Source organism: Thamnophis sirtalis, unplaced genomic scaffold (genome assembly GCF_051295495.1).
Source record: "Thamnophis sirtalis isolate CommonGarterSnake01/CBP01778 unplaced genomic scaffold, rThaSir2_p1.2 scaffold_6, whole genome shotgun sequence".
NCBI lineage: Eukaryota > Metazoa > Chordata > Lepidosauria > Squamata > Natricidae > Thamnophis > Thamnophis sirtalis.
The window spans coordinates 67990059-68010725 of NW_028261386.1; the positions used below are offsets into that span (position 1 = coordinate 67990059).

At 35.2% G+C, this 20667-nt stretch overlaps 1 protein-coding gene across 2 annotated transcripts; it reads right to left on the reverse strand.

Moving 5' to 3' along the window:
* Nucleotides 1–427: 427 nt before the first annotated feature.
* GPR137B (G protein-coupled receptor 137B) lies at nucleotides 428–20389 on the reverse strand. 2 transcript variants are annotated; one of them, XM_087718064.1, is made up of 7 exons: nucleotides 19897–20388; nucleotides 13020–13069; nucleotides 11957–12179; nucleotides 9217–9370; nucleotides 7792–7916; nucleotides 2207–2331; nucleotides 428–1418 (listed from the first exon to the last, which is right to left on the reverse strand). In XM_087718064.1, the coding sequence occupies exons 1-7, from the start codon at nucleotides 20263–20265 to the stop codon at nucleotides 1307–1309; spliced, it is 1158 nt and encodes a 385-aa protein (XP_087574190.1). In that variant the 5' UTR covers nucleotides 20266–20388; the 3' UTR covers nucleotides 428–1306. The 2 variants fall into 2 exon arrangements, with proteins under 2 accessions (XP_087574190.1, XP_087574191.1); XM_087718065.1 differs by lacking the exons at nucleotides 428–1418; nucleotides 2207–2331 and adding an exon at nucleotides 5516–5577 and having other exon boundaries at nucleotides 19897–20389.
* Nucleotides 20390–20667: the final 278 nt, after the last annotated feature.

Here is a 20667-nt window from a genome sequence, read left to right on the forward strand (position 1 = left end):
TTTCTCCATTTACTGTAAAGAGCTTTGGGAAATTTAAAATGAATAATATATAGGAAGCCCTCAAATTATAACCACAACTGAGCCCAAAATTTCCATTGCTAAGTAAGACAGGTGAGTTTTGTCACATTTTATGCAGTTGTTAAATGAATCACTGCAGTAGTTCAGTTAGTAAAACTGTTATTAAGTGAATCTGGCTTTCTCCCTGTCTTTGAAAAAGGTGATCCCATGACTCTGGGACACTGGCCGTCACAAATACATGCCAGTTGTCCAGGGTCCAAATTTTCATCACATGACAATTTTAATCACATGAGGACGCTGCAATGGTCATAAGGTGTGAAAAACAATCATAATCACTTTTAATCAGTGCCATTGAAACTTTAAATGATCACTAAATGAATGGTTGAAAGTCAAGGACCACCTGTATAAACATTTTTCATAAATATTTAATTTGCATACACTATATATGGCATGTGTACAAAGATGTATTTTTTTGGACGAGTCATAAGCTGGTAGACTGACTATGGCAGGAGATAAAGTAAGAAGTACACTCTTCGCTCTGTTTTGAAAAATAATAGATAGATTGGATTGTTTTTCCTTATAAATGAATGTCCAAAGTGAAGAAAATTCAGAAATGTAGTCCAGAAGCAAAGTATGCATGCAAATAAAAATTTTATGTTCACTGTTTTAGAGAAGATCTATCCATGACAAGTCAGTACTGTAAACTCCAATTTATTATATGGACTGCTGAAGCTAACACAGTAACAGTAAACAGTAACCTCAGGGCAAATTCTTTTGTGTTTTTTAAAGTTAGTAGCTTCCCAGTATAATCAAAGAAAGACAGGAAGTCGAAATAAAACAAAGACAATCTTAGTGGGACAAAACAGTTCTTCCAATCTGTTTGTCACCTCACTCATGCATGAGCAAATGTATACAAAATTATTTTAATGACCAATTTACTAAAACTAATAATACATTTTAAATAATTAAATTTGCGTGTTAATACAGGTCAAAAACTCCTATCAACATAGGTTTCACTGGGCATCATATTGTACAATTAAATTAAAAATTTAAACACTACCAGGTCTGTACATATTCATATTTTGAAAATTTGACATTTTTTCAAAATGTAAGTTTTTCAAACAATTTTTGTAACAGATTTTTTTCAAGCAACTCAGATCTTTAAAACTCAAATATTTTGAACATAAAATCAGACTCAGTTCTTTTGTACATAATTTAAGTATGTAAGTCCTTGCAAAGCAATCCTTCTTACTAAAATTGAATAAAGGGGATTATCGTTGGTCTGTTGTTATATTGGACTTCGGCGCTGAGAATCTGATATGAAATCATGTTGCAGGGATCCAACTTGAACCATTAAGCTGTTATTTAGATATCCCCAGTCATAGGATTCAGGAGAGAAGCTAAAAGATAAAAACAATGGACTTTGTAAAAAAAAAAGTGAAAGTTTATCAGTGTTTCAAGTTATGCAATTTTATAAAGCTCTTCAGATGCATTTTACCAGTCATATTCTGACTGTGTGGACCTATTTGCTTCACTCCTGTTCCTGGAATAAATTCTAAGTGCATCTGACTAGACATTTGCTTGGCCTAAATTTTATACATAGCTGTTAATCCGGGACATGAAAAAGTTCACTTTTTATTTTTTTATTTATACAAAAGTAATTTTGATTAACAAAGAAGGAATAGTACCAAAGATATTTTGCTTAGTGATGATGTATGTTTGCAACATTCATAACCTGTTAGGTTGATTGTCTTTTCAGTTCTTTGTGTAGATTGGTTCATTGATGAAATAATTCCTTTTCTTCTAAATTGTATGATTTATTGATAGAAAGTGTAAATTCCCCCAAGATTTTTCTGTGGCATATACAAACAAGGTTAAACTTATATAAACCTAAAGAAAGTATACTGTGCGGCATATAATCTGCTATGGTAATTGATTGCAGAGATATGCATAAAAGATATGCATAATTATAGTAAACAAATTATCAGTCTGTGTCACAAGTCTGTTTACCTGTGTAATTGATTAGTCCACTTTTAATGGGATTTTTTTAAAGAATGTGGTTATCCGTTTCACCAATTGTTCTAGTCAAAACACTACCTGCATACTTTTTTTGCATTTTTCGAGGACCTGAAGCCCTTTGTAAAGTTATGCCATTCTTTTGTAAGGTCTATACACATGTTTGTCCTACCTGCCATATATGCTATGTGGTGATATGCTCCATGCCAAATCATCATCACTGTCATATCTGCGAGGATTGTCAAAGAAATAAGTTCTTGGGTTAAAAGCATGAGTTGGTACTATTCCTGGATTTGTCTGGAGAAAAAAGAAAAGTTATTTATAATTGAAGCTATTTGTTGTTGTAGAAATCTGTTCTTTGGTTTCTTTTAAAAAATAAAAATGTAAATGCTTAGAATCATATATTAGAAGGGTACATTTAGATCATCAAGTTTAACCCCTAGTCAGTAAAAAAACCCAAAGTGAAGTATCTTGACAGATGGTTGTTGTTTTCCCATGAATTAGCCAGTTTCGGGGTCCATGATCTCTCTGGGTTACTGGTCCTACTGTTGCTCTTATGGTTAGCCCCCAATATTCAGTTGAATTCTGCCTTTCTGTAACTTAAACCTTTTTTTTAATTCTTTAAGAAAGTAAAAGCCTTGACCTTCTAATGTGACATTTTTAAAGATGTTGCAATAAAACTGTCATATCACCATTTAGTTTTTTCAATGCTAAACATACCCAACTCCTTCAATCTCTCTTCCTAGAACTTCATTTCTAGTCATTTGTGTATCCTGCTTGCCTTATCTATACCTGGTTGTAATTTTTTCTGTATCTTTTTTAAAGTTTGTACCTAGGCTTGATACAGAAACTTGAAGTCAGGTTTTGCCAAGAATAATACAGTACAACCATTAATTCCCATGACTTGGGGGTTACACTTCTTTAACCCCCAAGTCATGGGAAGTATAAATTCAGAAGTATAAATCTGAAATTACATTTTCCTTTTTTTGTACGAATCTCATACAGCTGCTCTGCAATCAATTATTTTTCCAAGATCTTTTTCACAAGTAGTATTTATAGTCTGTGCATCTAATGGTTGTTTCATAAGTGATGATCTTTCTACTTGCCTTCTGTTATATTTTACTGTTTTTTTCAGCCTACAAACTATCAAAATAATTTTGAATGATAATCTGGTCTTCTGGTATATTAGCTATCCTCTGGATATGTATTTTATCAGAAGATTTAATATGCAAACCATTTGCTTCGAACAAGCGGTTATTTTAAAAAATGAAGATTAGAGGACCCAGGACTGGTTCTTGTGGCATTCCTTTTGATAACTGTCAGCAGTATGATAAACTCTTGAGTATATATACTCTGAATATAATTTTCACACCAGGCCACTTATTGTCATGCCATACACCCGATACATCCCAGCATGACATGTTGGACTTTATCAAATATTTGGCTAATGTTAAGATAGGTCAACAATCTTATAGAAGTTATATAGTCAACAGCAAGATCAGATTGGTCTGGCAAGACTCTTGACAAATCTGTGTTTATTTCTGATAACTATCACATTGTTCTAAGATAGTAACAGATAATCCCTTTAACATTTGCTCTAGAGTTCTCCTAGTATCAGTGTCAGACTGACTAGTCTATAGTTTGAATTTTTTTTTCAAGGCATGAGGAGGATAAGGAACTCTTGCTATTCTGAGAGTACTTTTTAAGATCCAGCAGGATTTTTAAAGTTATCTCTAAACAGCTACAAGTAACAAAATGTTTTAGGGGTCCTGTACATTATGCTTTACATATAAACGATCAATTATCCTTCCTTTACTAGAAGATATTTTATGTTTGGAAGGAGCCTTTCCAATTTTTTTCTAGTAATTCAACTACTTTTACTGTTCAATTTCTCAAATAAAAATTTCTACCAATCAGTTTGAGGAATGGTCTGATTTACATTAAATTTACATCAAAATAATCAGCCACTTCCTCTTTTTCACAGATATCCAGATATTTTAGTTTTTCATTTCATTTAGATCTATCAATCACCTGCTATTAGACTCCTGATATTACAATTGAATATATAACTTCAAATAAAAATCTGATTAGATCATACATAATATCAGTGAAATCCTTTATCTGCCGCATATACAAAATTATATATAACATTGTATATTTTCAGTGGCATTCTGGTATGTTGGTTAGTTTAAGATTATCTTAATTTGTTTTTAGATAAAACTCTGATTCAATGTATATTTAGCTCTCTTTAGAATGTGTTACTAGTGGTGAGGTTTATGTTATTTGCAGATGAAACATTGACAGATTTATGAGGATGGCAAAACAGAAATAATGGGGAAAAACCTCTGTGAAAATTGTTTCCACTGCAAAGTTATATTGATAGAAATAAAACATTAGCCTTCATCTTCTATTAATTTTATAACTAATTGAATTAACTATTTTTCCTTTCCCATATAAACTTTTGTTTACGCAGATAAGAATTGCTTTAAACTTTAAGCCTTCTGGTGGCTTATTGCCAGAATATGTAATATTGATAACTTAAGAAAACTTAAGAGAAGAATTTTCTGTTGACAGTTGGTTTTTTTACTACCAGAAAACATGGCATGTTGAGATTGCACAGATATCTCCATATATTTATATGTACACTCCTAATGTTTTGTTTTTGAGAAATGGTACAAACAATATTGTGCAACAGACACTGTACAAATAATATAAGATAGATAGTTGCTAGGGAGCAAGTTCCCCAAGTAATCAAGGAAAATTAACAAAAATTAGGAGTGGGATTGAACTGAAGAAAAATACAAGGGAGAAATGTCAAAGAAGTTATGAATTACCATGTCCTCAATTATGAGAAGTGAAAGAAACATTTTTTTACAGCTGCTAATTATAAAGAGCTTGCCTTCGGAATTGCTGATTGTTAATTGTAGATGATTGAGTAATGCTTCTTGCTGAGTAAGCAGAAGCAGATGAATGGAATGGAAAACTAATGAATATAAATTCAATGAATACAAAGGCTGATGAATATGAATGAACAAGCAAATGGAAAATAGGAATTTTACAGAAGGGCTGTAAAAGAATTTTATCTCCAAAAACCTCTTACACTCCTTGTAATTGAAGTTGAAAATGGACAGAGTTTATCACAGTTTACCAGCAATGCTTCCATTAAGTTTGTATCCTTGGCACAAAATAAAGCATGCATATGCAACAAATGCAACTACACTACAATGCTAAGAAAAAAAGAAGTAGAGGATTAGAACAGTGAGTGGCTGTATTCCAACTCAGAAAAGATCAAACTTTTCTCGGATCAATCAAATGAGGCAGTAAAACAAGAAATGGACAGGGTGGGGGTGGATGTTAAAAGCAAAGGAATGGAGGGGACCTTACTCTGTAGAAAACACTGATGAACCAGAAGCAAGATGTTCTGTGCTGATAGAATTTAAGAAGAGCTTTAAGACCATCAAGAATGCTCTTACAGTGGGAGACCATGATGAACAATATATGAGAGATAGGAGCACTTCAGAGCAGAACAAATGGAATTGATACCTGCAAATGGATAAAGAATATTGTAATTGTTTGTGATTAGCTATGACAAAGAACCAAAGGTAATGGGCACTAGATGGATAGGATGTCTTTTAAAATGTATTATTTTAGAGTCATAGAATCAAAGGATTGGAAAGGATCTTGGAAGCCTTCTAGTCAAATCCCCAAATCTTCCAGAAGCACAGATTAGGAATGTAATGCCAAAATACATCATACAGGAACAAAAGATGCTGTTATGAGGCTACATCTTTTTTCCTCTCTTGCTACAATAAATCTTGATATATTGTATTATTTCAATATAATAACCTTTCTATAATATACTTAAATATTATTGACATTCTATTCTTTAGATAAGAATAATGAAAATAGAGAAGAAAAGAAGGTCTTCAGTCAATATTAATTACAATTTAGGATATCTACATTATGATTTTATATAAAGTTGAATAAAACATTTTAAAAAATCAGTGACTTGCAGCACACTATTTCTTAAAAGGTTTTGATCTTAAATTAGTTATTTAATATTAAAGTCTTACTGTAAATGGAGCAAATTTTGCAAGAATTAAACTACCAATACAGGTAGTCCTTATAACAGTTCATTTACAACTGTTCAAAGTTACAACCGCACTGAAAAAAGTGATTGATGATCATTTTCACACTGATTGATGACCATTGCAGCATCCCCATAGTCGTATGATCAAAATTCAGATGCTTGACAACTGACTTATATATATGATGGTTGCAGTGTCTTTAGGCATGTGATCATCTTTTGTGACCTGATAAGCAAAGTCAAGGGAGAAGCCAGATTTACTTAACAACCATCTTACTAAATTAATAACTGCAGTGATACACTTAAGGACTGTGGCAAGAAAGGTCAAATAATAGGGCAAAACTCACTTAACAACTGTCTCATTTCGCAACAGAAATTTTGGGCTGAATTGTCATAAGTCGAGGACTATTTGTAATTAGAAAAAGAGAAAAAAGAAAAAAATAATAATCAAAAGCTGAGTGAAAGTTTAAAAATTACACACACACAAACACAAATCAGAGACAAATCACCAAGAAAGATATACAATACAATAGCAGAGTTGGAAGAGACCTTGGAGGTCTTCTAGTCCAACCCCCTGCCTAGACAGGAAACCCTATACCATTTTAGACAAATGGTTATCCAACATCTTCTTAAAGATTTCCAGTGTTGGGGCATTCACAACTTCTGAAGGCAAGCTGTTCCACTGATTACTTGTTCTAACTGTCAGGAAATTTCTCCTCAGTTCTAAGTTGCTTCTCTCCTTGATTAGTTTCCACCCATTGCTTCTTGTTCTGCCTTCAGTGCCTTGGAGAATAGTTTGACTCCCTCTTCTTTGTGGCAATCCCTGAGATATTGGAACAGTGCTATCATGTCTCCCCTAGTCTTTCTTTTCATTAAACTATACATACCCAGTTCCTGTTCTTTATATGTTTTAGTTTCCAGTCCCCTAATCATCTTTGTTACTCCTCTCTGCACTCTTTCTAGAGTCTCCACATCTTTTCTACATCGTGGTGACCAAAACTGAATGCAGTATTCCAAGTGTGGCCTTACCAAGGCATTATAAAGTGGTATTAACACTTCACATGATCTTGATTCTATCCTCTGTTTATGTAGCCTAGAACTGTATTGGCTTTTTGGCAGCTGCTGCACACTGCTGGCTCATATTTAAATGGTTGTCCACTAGGACTCCAAGATATGTGTTGCCAAAATTTTAGAGTTGGCATTTGAAAAGATAAAACTTAGCGTAAACTGATGTTAGCGATAAATACTAACACTCCTACCCCCTCACACATACAAGCTTGTTCAGATATATTCATAATAAGAGAAGAAGAAATAGTATATCAGCTGCTTTTTGAAGATGGCAAATGGTAACAACCCTCCCCCCCCAAAGAATTATTCTATTCCCTTTTTAGGTCATTTTTCTCTGAGAAGAGCATGTAAGCTTCCTTAGGCAATTGTATGAAAGAACAGGATTCTAGCTTGAGCTTGATAGTAACATTGGCAGGTAGGAAATACTTATTTCACAGGGTGGGAGTGATGCAATAAATAAACATCTGAGACTATTTACTAAGGTGTCATGACCACAATGATATTTTAAAAACAAATTAAAAAATGTTCACTTAGGTTTTGCAACAGTTAATTTAGTCATTTCCTTTAAAATAAGTAAACATTAAGACACATATGTAACTTACTAGGTCTTTTGTAGGATTTCGAACACGGAAGAAAAACACCACCAAGGAAGTGGGGAGAAGTTCCCACACAAACAAGATTATTCCAAATACTATATAGCCAGCATCACCCAACTGGCATTTCAGATCTGCCTGTTACAAAATTAAAGGGAAAACTGTTTAAAATAGTCAAGTATTAAATATTTGTAAGCAGATAGCGAGATGGAACTTTATCTGGCAAGCAATTTTCTAAGATTTTTGCAGCTTCCAAATCTAGATATTTTCCAAATTTTCTCAGCCTAAATAAACGAATATGCATCTATCTGTCCTATCAATACTTATTGCTGAGCACATTCTCCTAAGTTGGTAGAGACAGCGGTCATGCATTGGTTAACTCAATCATTAACCAATAGAACTGAGTCTACCAAAGTGATGTCATCGCCTCTGAGGAGCATGCTCCCGCTTTTTAGACTCAGTTTGATTGGAACTGGCTGTGCTCATTGCTTTCTCCTCAACTATTCTTTTAAAAAAATGGATTTAGTCAAATTTTATTGGATTTATCAAAATTACTAAGCAAATTGGTCCTAAATTGTCTCTCTGGTCTGGGTCAGAACATTTCAATTAGTGAATACTTACTAATGCATTGTATCAATACTACAATCTGTATTAGAAAGAGATATATCTAAGGAGGATACATTCTGAAAACATAGCTTCAAAGTGTTGAACTGTAGCCTGAATCAATCATGGATAAATTGATTTAATCCAGAATCAGTCAGATTGATTTACACATAGGTAATCTACATATGAATCACTTGAAAGCATGCCACATTTAAATACATTTAAAAATACATAACAGGATTAACTCTTCCTGTTACACAATCCCCTTTTTTCTAAATTGTTAATCCAGAATAGGAAAGGTTCCCATTGGCTTATCTGATATATTGTAAATTTTTCATCACAAAGCTAAACCAAATGAATGGAAACCAATTTCGTTTTATTTAAGTACAATGACAATAAAGATTATACTTAAAAAAGAAATTTAAAACTCCCCTTAGCTAAAGTATTACTGGTATACAATACGCCATTAAAATTATAGAAAACCTAACATTTCAACACCACCCATTATGATTTTCTCAAAGTAAATCTTTTTTTGCAAAGGGCAAAGTGGCTTATGGTTTCCCTGGTTTTAACATACTCTAGATTATGATTGTTCAGTCACATATAAACATTTCCTTCAATCCTCCACTGAAGATTCCATTCTCATTTTTATAAAAATGATGCCAGTAGTCTTGTAATCTTTTTTTTTCTTGACATACTGTATATAGTTAAAAGATCTTAAACTGGAAATTGCAATGATGTGGGAATGGGGAGGAAGGATTTTTACTTTTATATCATTAAGTATAAGTATCTAAATGAACACTATTGTTAGAAGAAATTGCTACACAGTACTTGCCTGATCAGATACATTGTACCAATCATAATCAAAAGAGTTCATTGCCTTATTTTGAGAAAATGATAAAATAACCAGGTTGTAACAGGCTCTTGAGGTATACAATAGTATAACAGTTACTCCTATTGATGTTAACTGGCATACTGATGATCCCTAGAGAAAATATTAAAACACAGATATTAAAACACAATTGTTACTGATCACGAAATGTTCAAGGTTCTAGTTTGAGAGACAATGTGTAGCCAAATCTCAAGTAATTTTGGACCATACTAAACCTTGTGCTTTGTAATTCTGCTGGAATCTAAAAAGTGCTGATACCTTACAATCTTTTTTGGTGGTGCAGGGTAGAAGGAAAAAAAACAAGGAAACATTGCTATTTAATGTTCCACACTTGAAAAAATATATCACATCATAGTGGAAAAAAGAAGTTAACATAATTCAGAAAAAAGTTTTAAGATCTGCAAATAATTCAGTCTGTTTTTTCTTGAGCAGGAGGATATATATGCTGATATTAACCAGCTAGGCAGGAATTATACATTATGCATATCTGTTGAACACTTGGAAAATGTTCAGCATCTTTTTTAAATGTAATTTATAAAATAGAACAAATGCAAGGATTATTTTGTTACAAATCATTGCACTGTCCAACAAGTAATTATAACAGTTGCAAAATTGTGTTCATAAAACAGTTGCAGTCGCATTAGGACTACTAATTGGGCATAAATTAGAGCATTTCTAATAACAGAATACTACCGTATGAAAGATAGGAAGATAATTTAATTAAAGGGAAGTTTCCTTAATCAAAGACAATTAGCCCCTATAATATCATCCCTGTAGAGAAGAACAACAAAAACCCTCTAAAATAGAAGGAACCAAGATTTCTTTGAAAAAAAGACACTTTTTTCTCTATCTTTATAGAACCTTTTGGAAAGAATAAAATCTCAAGGAATAAACAATAGCACTCTCAGTGTTGAAAGAGAAAGAGCCTGTCTTCATTCCAAGTAAGAATATAAGCAGTCTCCTTAATCGGTTCTAAAGCCTCTTTTGTCCACTTATTCCTTCATTAAATCTTCAGTGATGGAAATGAGAAAGATAATACAGTCTTTGGTTAGCTGCTGAGAAGTGACAGATGGAAGTTCCTTATTGTTCCCAATCTTAGACTATGGTCCTTCAGTCATCTGATTGGATAGGATGTTGAAAATGCCAGATCATGGCATCTAAAATACCAGTATACGTTGTTCAGTGACAAAATTGCTGAAAGGTTGAGACATATGCCCATCTCATAAAATCTCTGCATTCTAGATTTGGGGCACTCGGAATGTTTAAAACATTTTTAACATGAAACTTTTTTGTATCTTTTGCTTCCACCAACTTTAAAAGTTCATTGACTTCTGAGCTAGGTCTTCAGAATGATTTAATATTCTTTTTATTTTGGCAACTTTCATTAAATTGCATTGGTTTATTATGCTAGACAAATTGGTGATTTCTTAAAAATTGGTGTGAAAATTGCAGTTTGTCAATATTGGACAAAGTGAACTTTATAATTCAAAGGATACATTTCCTGACTACTATTCATGTTTATATGTTGTTTCAGAACAATCTAAGCAGAACATATTCTCAAGAAAGTATCCACAGGAAAAAAACCTGCTCTTTCAGATGTATTTTTTTCTCAATACAGGTAGCCCTCAATTTAACAACAATTCATTTAGTAACCATTTAGTTACAATGGCACTGATAGTGACTTATGACCATTTTTCACAGTTAAGACCTTTGCAGCATTCCAATGATCATATGATCAAAATTTAAATGCTTGACAATTGGTTCATACTTAAGACTGTTACTGTGTCCCAAGGTCATGTGATCATTTTTTGTGACCAGACAAGCAAAGTCAATGGGGAAGCCAGATTCGCTTTACAACTATGCTACTAGCTTAACAACTGCAGTGATTCATTTAACTGTGGCAAGAAAGTTCATAAAATGGGGCAAAATTCACTTAACAAATGTCTCTCTTAACAAGAGCGATGTTGGGCTCCATTGTGGTTGTAAGTTGAAGATGTTTAAGTTTGCTTCTGGAGATTTGGAGAGAACAAAGTGTGGTCCTGGATATACCTATACCAATCTGGTTTTGGAGAAAACTATAATAAAAATGCTATTTGATACCCAACTGAACAAAATAATTCTGATATTTTACAATAAACTGAAATTTAGGTCAGAATATCTCATCACCTAACAACAACTAAGTTTGCTTTTTCCTTAGATCTGGATAATAGAATAAGACTATTGCCAATGAAGCCCTTCTTTTGTTAAAGTTTTAAAAAGGGTTTATTTTTACTTAGGACATTTAGAGGTTTTCAGAGTTGTTTAAATGGAATGTAATAATTTTAGCTGATTGGGTAAAACCTGTAATTGGTTGCTTTTAGACTGATATGTGGATGTGGATGTCATCAAGTTAGTCGGGGGGCCTGGCAAATACATAGACAAGTATGTAGGTTTAAAAAAATATGTTTTCAGAGGTGGCTTGCTATGGCCTTTAAACTGATTACAAACATCAATTTTACAACTTTATAAAAAAATAAAATAAACTATCAATTGGATTCACCCCTACTAATCTTGATTAGACACTGAAGAAAAATCCTTCCATTCATGAATAAGATACCATTCACTTATCTGCATTGGAATGATTTCCCCGTAATAAACAAAAATACATACAAAACACAAAAAAACTAAGAGGTACTTTACCTTGGATTCCAAGTAAATATTTGCTAAGGACATTTTGGAAATCTTGTAGAGACAAATGGAGAGTGAGATGGCACAGAGTACAAAAAGAGTGTCATTTATAGCAACCCTGACCAATACAATTATTCTCCTTTCTGAATTTTCTAATTTCACAAGCACAGCACATGTTAAATTCACCAGCAGGAAAAGTAGACTGACCACGAAAGACACCAAGTAGAGGGGTAACCTAAGCAAGAAGAGGGAAAATAGTATTACTTTTACAATTATTATTTTAGCAAATATTAGTAGAATACTAAATCAGTCTTCCCCAAATTGGTATCTTCCAGGTGTGTTGGGATTCCAGGCTGCTTAAAAAAGGCTTTGTGTTGCTCAGTTTTTCCAGAAGTGCGTAATATGCTCTCTATGATAAAATAATTTTAGAGTCTTGATTCTGTAACCCAAATTTCCTATCACTGAATTTTCAGGAATACATTGGACTGCATCTTGACATTTCTAAAGCGACAAATCATTGTAGCTTGCACAAACCAAGTCTGTAGCTTAACTAAATCTTAATTAAATTTTCTCAGAAAATTATTACAAATTAAATATAATTGTAATTTATTAAAAGTAATTAAGCTTTCTTAGTCATGGTGCCTATCATGGAACAGCCTCTTCCCCCCAACCTTCCACCCCCAGGTCTGAAAGGCCCAAACCCTCTTAATTTTCCTGAAGGCAGTGAATACCTGACTCTCCCTGCAGGAGTTGACTAGGATGGTAATGAGCCCAATATAATTGTAAGCTTCTTATGGTGCCCAGCTATTGTATTTTGTCTATTTTTAACTTGGTTTGTATTTGTGTTTTGAGGACTTATTATGTATTTTAGAGTTATTGTTATTAGCTGCCCAGAGTTATGCATATACAGCAAATAGGTAGCTTTGTAAATTCTCTAAATAAATTAATAAAAATAATTGTTATTTTTCAAAAATACATGGACATGTTTTTTATTCCTAGAAATAAAATAAAACATGTCCCTATAGTATGCAACTGCTTTTCCCCCCCTTCATTCATGTTGGAAATATGTTTTTACCTGTATTTAAGTAATTCTGGTGAGTATTTAGATTTAGCTTTGAAAATCACCTGTAAGAAAATGAGACTGTGTTATTAAACATGCAATGCATAGTAGGGCTGGTACTCTCTTGTACTGCAAGTTCATTATATTTCAGATGGATGACATGGCCACATACGTACATAGCAAAACCATTGCAGAGCTCCTGCACACTTGCTTTAAAAATTTGCAAATAGACAATTTTCTATGTGGCAGCAAAATTTTATTCATCAGTGTGTTTACAGGAAATATATATCTTATCCTAGACAAAAAAAAAATCCTGCAGAAGCGAAAGTAGCTTTGTATACAATCAGAGAAACCAAGCAAAAATGACGACTATGATCATCCATTCAATGTCAGGTTGTTTTGAAAGGAAACAATTTTGTAGTAGTGCTTGTGTGTCACCCCAGGTTCTCCGAACTTTCTGGCTTCGCAGACTGGTGCGGGGAGGGAAGAGAGGGGATGGTTCTGGGCAAGTGATGGGCAAGACAGGGGGGCACATGCTTGACAACTGCTTGCGCAAGGGGGAATGCACATGTGTGAGCGTACTTGCCCACAATTTTGGGCGGCTCAGTTTTCAACATCTCACGGCCCAGTAGTTTTTGCCACTTATCTTCCTTTGGAGTGCTCTTCAACTTTCCAGCCCAGCTCACCACCCTGGGATTGCTTGATAATCTCTCAGACCAGGTGCTTGTCCATGCGAAGATCAGAGAAAGGATCAATGGGGCAAATGAGGCTCATGCAGGTCAGAACAGCACCAATGCTTCCTTTCATGATTGTCATCTACCCTTCCTGACTATTGCCCAGGACTTCCCTATCTTTAGCTTTTTGCTTGTAGATTGCGTTTTTTTTTTAATTAGAGGAGATTCTGTTAGTCACAGGCAAATGGGTACTCTAACTCAGTTCTTTTTAAACAAAGGAAATATTTCACCCTTCTCTCCGTTAAAAAGAACCCTCAAAGGCATCACAATATTTTTTCAAAGTTGCATTATATAACATAGCAAAAGTAGGAGCATGGCATATATAAATAGGCCACATATATAACTTTACAAAAGTAAAGTAACATAATTTTATTTATTTTCCATGTTCAATGTATTATCAGAAATTGCAGTTTCCCTTCCATGTATCTTTGTAACACAAGCTTCCTCAAACTGGTCTCACTTCAGATTTGTAGCTTTCAGCTACCAGAAATCTCATTGATGTTTGAGGAAGTTTTGGAGTTGAAGTCTACATATTTTGAGACTACTTAGAACTGTCATGCATTTCAGAAGCAAACAGACAATCTGTTACTCATAATTATTAATCATGCTTAATAACATTCAAAGTGATATATCTTTGGAGAGAAAACACCTTTTCTCAAAATTTTCCTTCAATATCCTTGAATGCTGACATCCCCCCCCCGTTAGTAAAAGAACTAAATAATCCCCCCCCCATGAGATCTGCACCTTCATTTCTGGATTTGAAGTCCTGACACTTCCACATGGCCAGGTACTCCAAAGGGAGAGGAGCACATGGATTTGTCAGACTCTACCTCCTCCTTCCCCATACTCACTTTGCTCCTTTCCTTTCCATCTGGTTAACTGAATTTAACTGAATTTTAATTTTAAATGTAAGGTTCTTATTCTTTTTAATGTTTTACATGGTATTTTAATGGTATGACTATAGTTTATGAGGCCTAGAGTCGCCTCAATGCGATGGGCAGCATAGAAGTATAATAATACACAAAAATAAATAAAATATTTCCAAGTTCACAACTTACTAAGAATCAAACAAAGAGTCACAAATAATCAGTTCTTTTCTTAATATTATATGATAGGTCATATAATCTTTATAATCTTGAGCCAATCTTTACAATCAGTTGGCTTGGCTTAGGGCTGCTTTTATTGCATGTGTGCTCTTCTCAATCCATCTCCATTATACTATTTTCCTGAATATTCCCTTCCCCAGCTTTTTTTAGGATGGTTCTTTGGGGAAATTATAGCTTCTATAGCTATCATGCACAATTGATTGTTGAACACTTCTACCCTGGCAACATTTTCAGAAACAGATGAGCCATGATTGTCTTCACTTCTGTTGATGGGTGGCTGAGAATTAGAAGGAAAAATCTCATCCCTGCCCTGTTAACAAACTGAAATGACAGTAATTGGTGCTACAGTTACACTACTATAAGTAGTAAAACATCTGTAATCCTTCAAATAACGTCTCTTCTTCCATTCACAACGCACAAGTTTCATAATGGAGTAGTATTATTCCTTGCCATGTGCTGAAGAAACAGCAATTCTTTTTCCTTTAAATACCACCATCATACATGTATCTCACAAACCTAAGGCACCCCAGCTAGCTTAATTCACCAGAAACTTCAGCCTTGTGGATGTGTTAGCAACTCATCTTACATCTCTCTTCAAAACCACTTGAAAACTGAAGAAATATTCACCAAACATACAGAGGCATTTCTAGATATGGATAAACAAATTTAAAGAGTGGACATTCAAACTAGCCTGTGAATCCTATGGGTGATCTGATTTTCCAGGAAATTTCTTTAGTGTCAATTTAGCCTAAGACTGAGTCATAGGAAAAGTCAGTTTGAAATGGGATGTATAGTCATGTAGATTTTGGTCTAGCTATGTCTATGATTCTTTGTCCAGGGATAGAGCCTAGCAATGGTAGGAAGGCCACATCATATTGGATTTGATAAACATTCAGTAATCATATTGTCCAATATTTTTTATTATCCTCTAAATCTCCATTTGTTTCTACTAATCTAAAAATGGAGATCAAACTGTAATTAATCTCTCCCAACTTTGCACAGGAAACTCTTCAAAAGCAATATGCTTAAGGATGATGAGAGTTGTAGTCCAGTACAACTAGGGATAATACCATGGAGGGTACTTCTATACAGGCAATCCTTCACTTACAACCACAATTGAGCCCAACATTTCTGTTGTTAAGTGTGAAATTTGTTAAGTGAGCTTTGCCCCATTTTACAACTTTCCTTGCCACAGTTGTTAAGTGAATTGCTGCAGTTTAAGTTAGTAATACGGTTATTAATGAATCTGACTTCCCCATTGACTTTGCTTGTCAGAAAGTTGCAAAAGGGGATCACATGACATCAGGACACTGCAATTGTTATAATGTATGAATCAGTTGACAAGCATCCGAATTTTGATCACATGACTGTGGTGATGTGGTCATACGTTTATAACTTTTTTCAGTGCTAGTGTATCTTTGAACAGTCACTAAACAAGCTGATGTAAGTTGAGGACTACCTGTACATTATGATCCAATCTCTATATGCTATAGTCAAGCAAGAACAAAAAAATAACCATGCAGAGTTCTATGCACCCAGCAATGCATATCAATAGGATTCTTAGCCTTGAGATGCCAGGGCATGAATGGCATATATCAGAGTTAAATTAAAGACCTGATGTATAACACATCCAATTATTATTATTTTTGGCAGCACATATCATGTTCAAATCAGACTTAACTGAACAGTTTTATCTGGATGCTTTAAAGATAAGGCTAAAAACACAGAATAACATTCATGTACAAACATATACGGAATGGAGGGCTTTGATAAAACAGTATTCATTTAAAGGTCGAAACATTCTCAGATTAATCTTGATTGATGGACACATTCATGCAGTTTTCCTGGAAATAATCCAGAAGTGAGTTACCATTGCTTTTTTCCAAGATGTTTTTTTAATTTCTCAGCCTAGCCTACGGCCCTGATATTCTGTTGATTCTCCTATCCAAGGACAGATAGTCCTTGATTTAGGAGCATAATTGAACCTGGAATTATGGTGATAAGTTATTGCAGTCATAAGTCGAGGCATCATGTGACCAGATATTATTTTTCAACATTTTTTGCAGGGTCATTAAGTGAATGTGGTGCTGGTTAAACAAATCCATTTTCCCCAATGGGTGGGGTTTTTTGCTCAGAAACTGGAAGTAAACACCATAAACTAGCAAAACAATCGCAGATTCTTCTCACATGACCACAGGACACTGCAAACAGTGGTAAAATTGAGTTGTTTGCCAAGCATCAAAATGCAATCATATGATTTGCATAGATGACAGAAAGTATTCTCATCCTTCACTTTCTATTATACAAAAGACAAAAAATGACAAAAGAACAGAGACAGTACAATTCATGCCACAAAATGTGTAATAGATTGGATGACATAAATCCTGATATAGGTGGAAAAACATCTAAGCTAAATTCTAGTCCTAAAGTAGAAAGGATATAGAACTGAGCCAATGTTTTGAAAACAGGTTTATGCTTCCTCAGTATTTTGTTGGAGAGAGACTTTATTTATTGAATTTATTTTTAAAAAAAATGCTTCAGAGTAGATCTACATTATATGTAATACACACAGGATTTTTCAATATATTGTCCACTTTGTCAGCCAATTTTGTCTGTTTGTCTGAAATGGTATAGAATCCCATGCTTGAGCTAGGACTAGAAAACCTCCAAGGCTCCTTCCTTCTATTATTCGGTTAATCTGTTATTATGAGAAAAGAGTAAGATTCAAAAATGATACATATCAGCCTTCCACTACTTTTTTCCTTCAACTTCTTCCTCCTAAGCTCTGCCTATCATGGCTCAAAATCTAAAAATAAGCCCAACTAAGATAAACAGTCACAGAGGCAGAGATTGCAAGAAAGAGTTTAAAGGCAAGAACATATTAAAGCCTTTCTTCTTTCATTCCTTCCATCCCACACTTCCATTACTATTGTCTCAATAGGTTGTAGCACCTTGTCTGGACATAGAGGATAAGCAGATCAGCCCTAGTTAGTATTGGAAGGGAAGACTATCAGGACAGCCCAGAAACTGTAGGCTAGAATGGGAAGTTGAAATGTACTGTAAAAGAATGAGATGGCAAACCATTTCCAATATCATTGCCAAGAAAAGTACATAGATGTGTCCGTAAAGTCACAGGAGTCAATTTTCCATTTTGAACTTGTATAAGAATTATGGGATTTGAAATCCAACACATCAGGAACACCACATTGGAAAAGTCCATCATAACAGATTGAAAGAAAAACTCAGCCTCTTTTTATGCCAATTAACTATTTGTTAATTATTTTACTTTCTTGACATAATTTCAGTGACTCTTAAAGTATTTATTCTGTTGTATTAACAAACAGTGTGTAGAGAGGGAATTGTTAGCAGTTTTGCAAGTATTTCCTAAGTTTTATTAACATTTAGTAACTTGTTCACACTAAGCAGGCTGGATTTAAGGCACACTGAAGCACAACCTGTCTTTTTATTTGGATAAAGGTTGCCTCTGGACTGAGAGTGTGTTCCTCGCCTCCCTTTTACACTTGCCCATGCATGTCTGATGTGACAATGTAGGTGTAATAGTTAAAGGGGTAGTCTGTGGCAACAGGCAGATTTACAAGCCAAACTTGTCGCTTGATGTTTATCTGAATCTCTTGACTATAGTAAGCAATCTTAAACATGTTTTCCTTGAATCACAATTTTAAATGTGCTTCTCTGAATCAATTCCCATTATATTCAGTGGGAATTATTTACAGTGAAATAAATATGCAAGAACAGCAGTTTGACTTAGTACTATAGATTTTGGCATTATTCCACCTAAATACTTGTTACTTATTCACTAAACAATAGCAAAACTATTTGTTAATGCAATGTGTGAACCTGGCTATATTCTTTCAGTTTAGCCTCTAAGAAGTAAAATATGCCAAAACTTAATTGGTTTCTGTGTAATGCTTTTGCAAATCCTTGTTTTCAATACAGTAATAATAAAACTTTGTCTCATTTGCATGTAATGAAAGACTGGTATATCTGCGAATATTAAGGCACTTTTAATGCGTGATTCTGGTCCAAGTTCACAATCACAATAAAAATTATAAATCATTATAATATGAAGCACTGAAGCTAAACTTCAATCAACCTACTATTTAACTGAAAAAACAACATGAAGTCAATGAGACCCCTCCCTACTTCCTATTTTAAAATAATGTTCTGCCTAACTTCTTTAAAATTTCAGTAATGCTTTTTTCTTGCCTGTTTCTATAAAAAAAATTTCAGCAAAGCCTGAAATTTAACGCCAATATTCCTTATTTATTTGAGATATTTCAAACATTAAAAGTGTATAATATGCATTTCTTTCCAAAATTATTTCAATTATTCACACACCACTGCAAAACAGGGTTGCTGCCTCTCTGAGCATGTTGTTAACTGAAGGATCCTTAAGAATAGCTTGAGACTTCCTATCTCCTTGATCCCATTTAAAAATTTTGCACCCACTCCAGTGTTCAAAAAAAAGATTTGCTTTGCATGTAAAATCAGCACTGCTCATGGAACAACAAGAAAATAAAATTAAAGACACCACTACATAATCCACTGTGAACCCCATTTGTGAACCATGTAATTTTTGGTGAGGAGAAAGAGGAAGGAGTTATTCCCGAGTGGATAAAAACAAAGCTTGATGGAAATCTTGCTTCAAAGTTAATGACCAGAAATCTTGGATTTATCCTATTTTTCCTCTCCCTCCTCTTAAGAGCAACTGAGATCTCGATTTCCTGCTGAATTATGCTGCATTGTGAAAGCCTGTAAAATCAGCTGGTCTGACCAATTGGCTGAGTAAGAAGTTTTTTTTGTTGTTGCTACTGTCTCTGTCTACAAATTAGGGCTCCTCCTCCAAATGTCCACTTTGACGAGCCAGAACCCCCATAGCTTCGATAAACGGGGGTTCTAGCTAACATATGAACCCGCCTGACATTATCTAAAGTAAGATACTCGCACAACGCGGCCGTGCGATCTGTTGCCGTAGCACCGCGCCAATCCGGCCATCCGAGCGCGGGAACGTCCGTCCGTCCCTTCCCTTACCTGGGTGAAGTAAAGGTTCATAAGCGTCAGGGTGAAAAACTGGAGGCACACCGGGAAGCAATAGAGAAGCCAAAAGGCGAAGGGGCTGAGAGAATTGGCGGCGACAAAGTCCTTGAAATAAAAGGAGAAAAGCACCGTCCGAAGAGAAGCCCAGAGCAGGCATAGAAATAAAAAGACTGTCTGATAGCTAAACCTCTTGTGCCGGTAGTGTAAGACCAGCCAGAGCTGGATGTAAATGAACAGGAAGAGGAGCGAATAAAAGACGGTGTAGGCAATGGTGAGACCCAGCTTCACGTACGGAGGCACAGCCGGGCTCAGAGTAGGCAGGAAGCTGCCGTTCCTCAGCGCGTCCCATTCCAGGGCCTCCATCGGCGCCCGGGATTCGGGCGGGCAGAGCTCAGGCTTAACTTTGCCGGCGGTGGCTCCTGTTGCTGCTGCTACTACTGCCGCCGCCGCCGCCTTTCATCTTCGTCAGGAGAGGAACCGAGCGAACGAAAACAACCCGCACTTCCTCTTTGGCAGCGCACTGGTGGCTGGAAGCACATGATCTCAGGACAGAGGGATTCATTGGCGCGTCCTCCGTCAGCAGTTGGCCGGGAGCGAGCCGCTGTTTGGGACGCCCCCTTCGCTGGCTCTCGGACATGGAAGGGTGCCCCCCCCTCCCCTCCGTCTTCGGCCGCTCCCGGGTTTTCAGCACAGCTTTGTTCTTCAGCAAGGGCCTGCCGAGCGAGAGCTTTCAGCGCATTCCAACGCAGTCCAAGATGCCAGACT

Coding starts and splice junctions, on each gene's coding strand:
- GPR137B (XM_087718064.1), bottom strand. CDS start 20,265: ATGGAGGCCCTGGAATGGGACGCGCTGAGGAACGGCAGCTTCCTGCCT. Junction 12,180..13,019: donor CCAGAATTACTTAAATACAG/GTAAAAACATAT, acceptor CTTCTTGCTTAG/GTTACCCCTCTACTTGGTGT. Junction 2,332..7,791: donor GAAATCCTACAAAAGACCTA/GTAAGTTACATA, acceptor TTTTTTCTCCAG/ACAAATCCAGGAATAGTACC.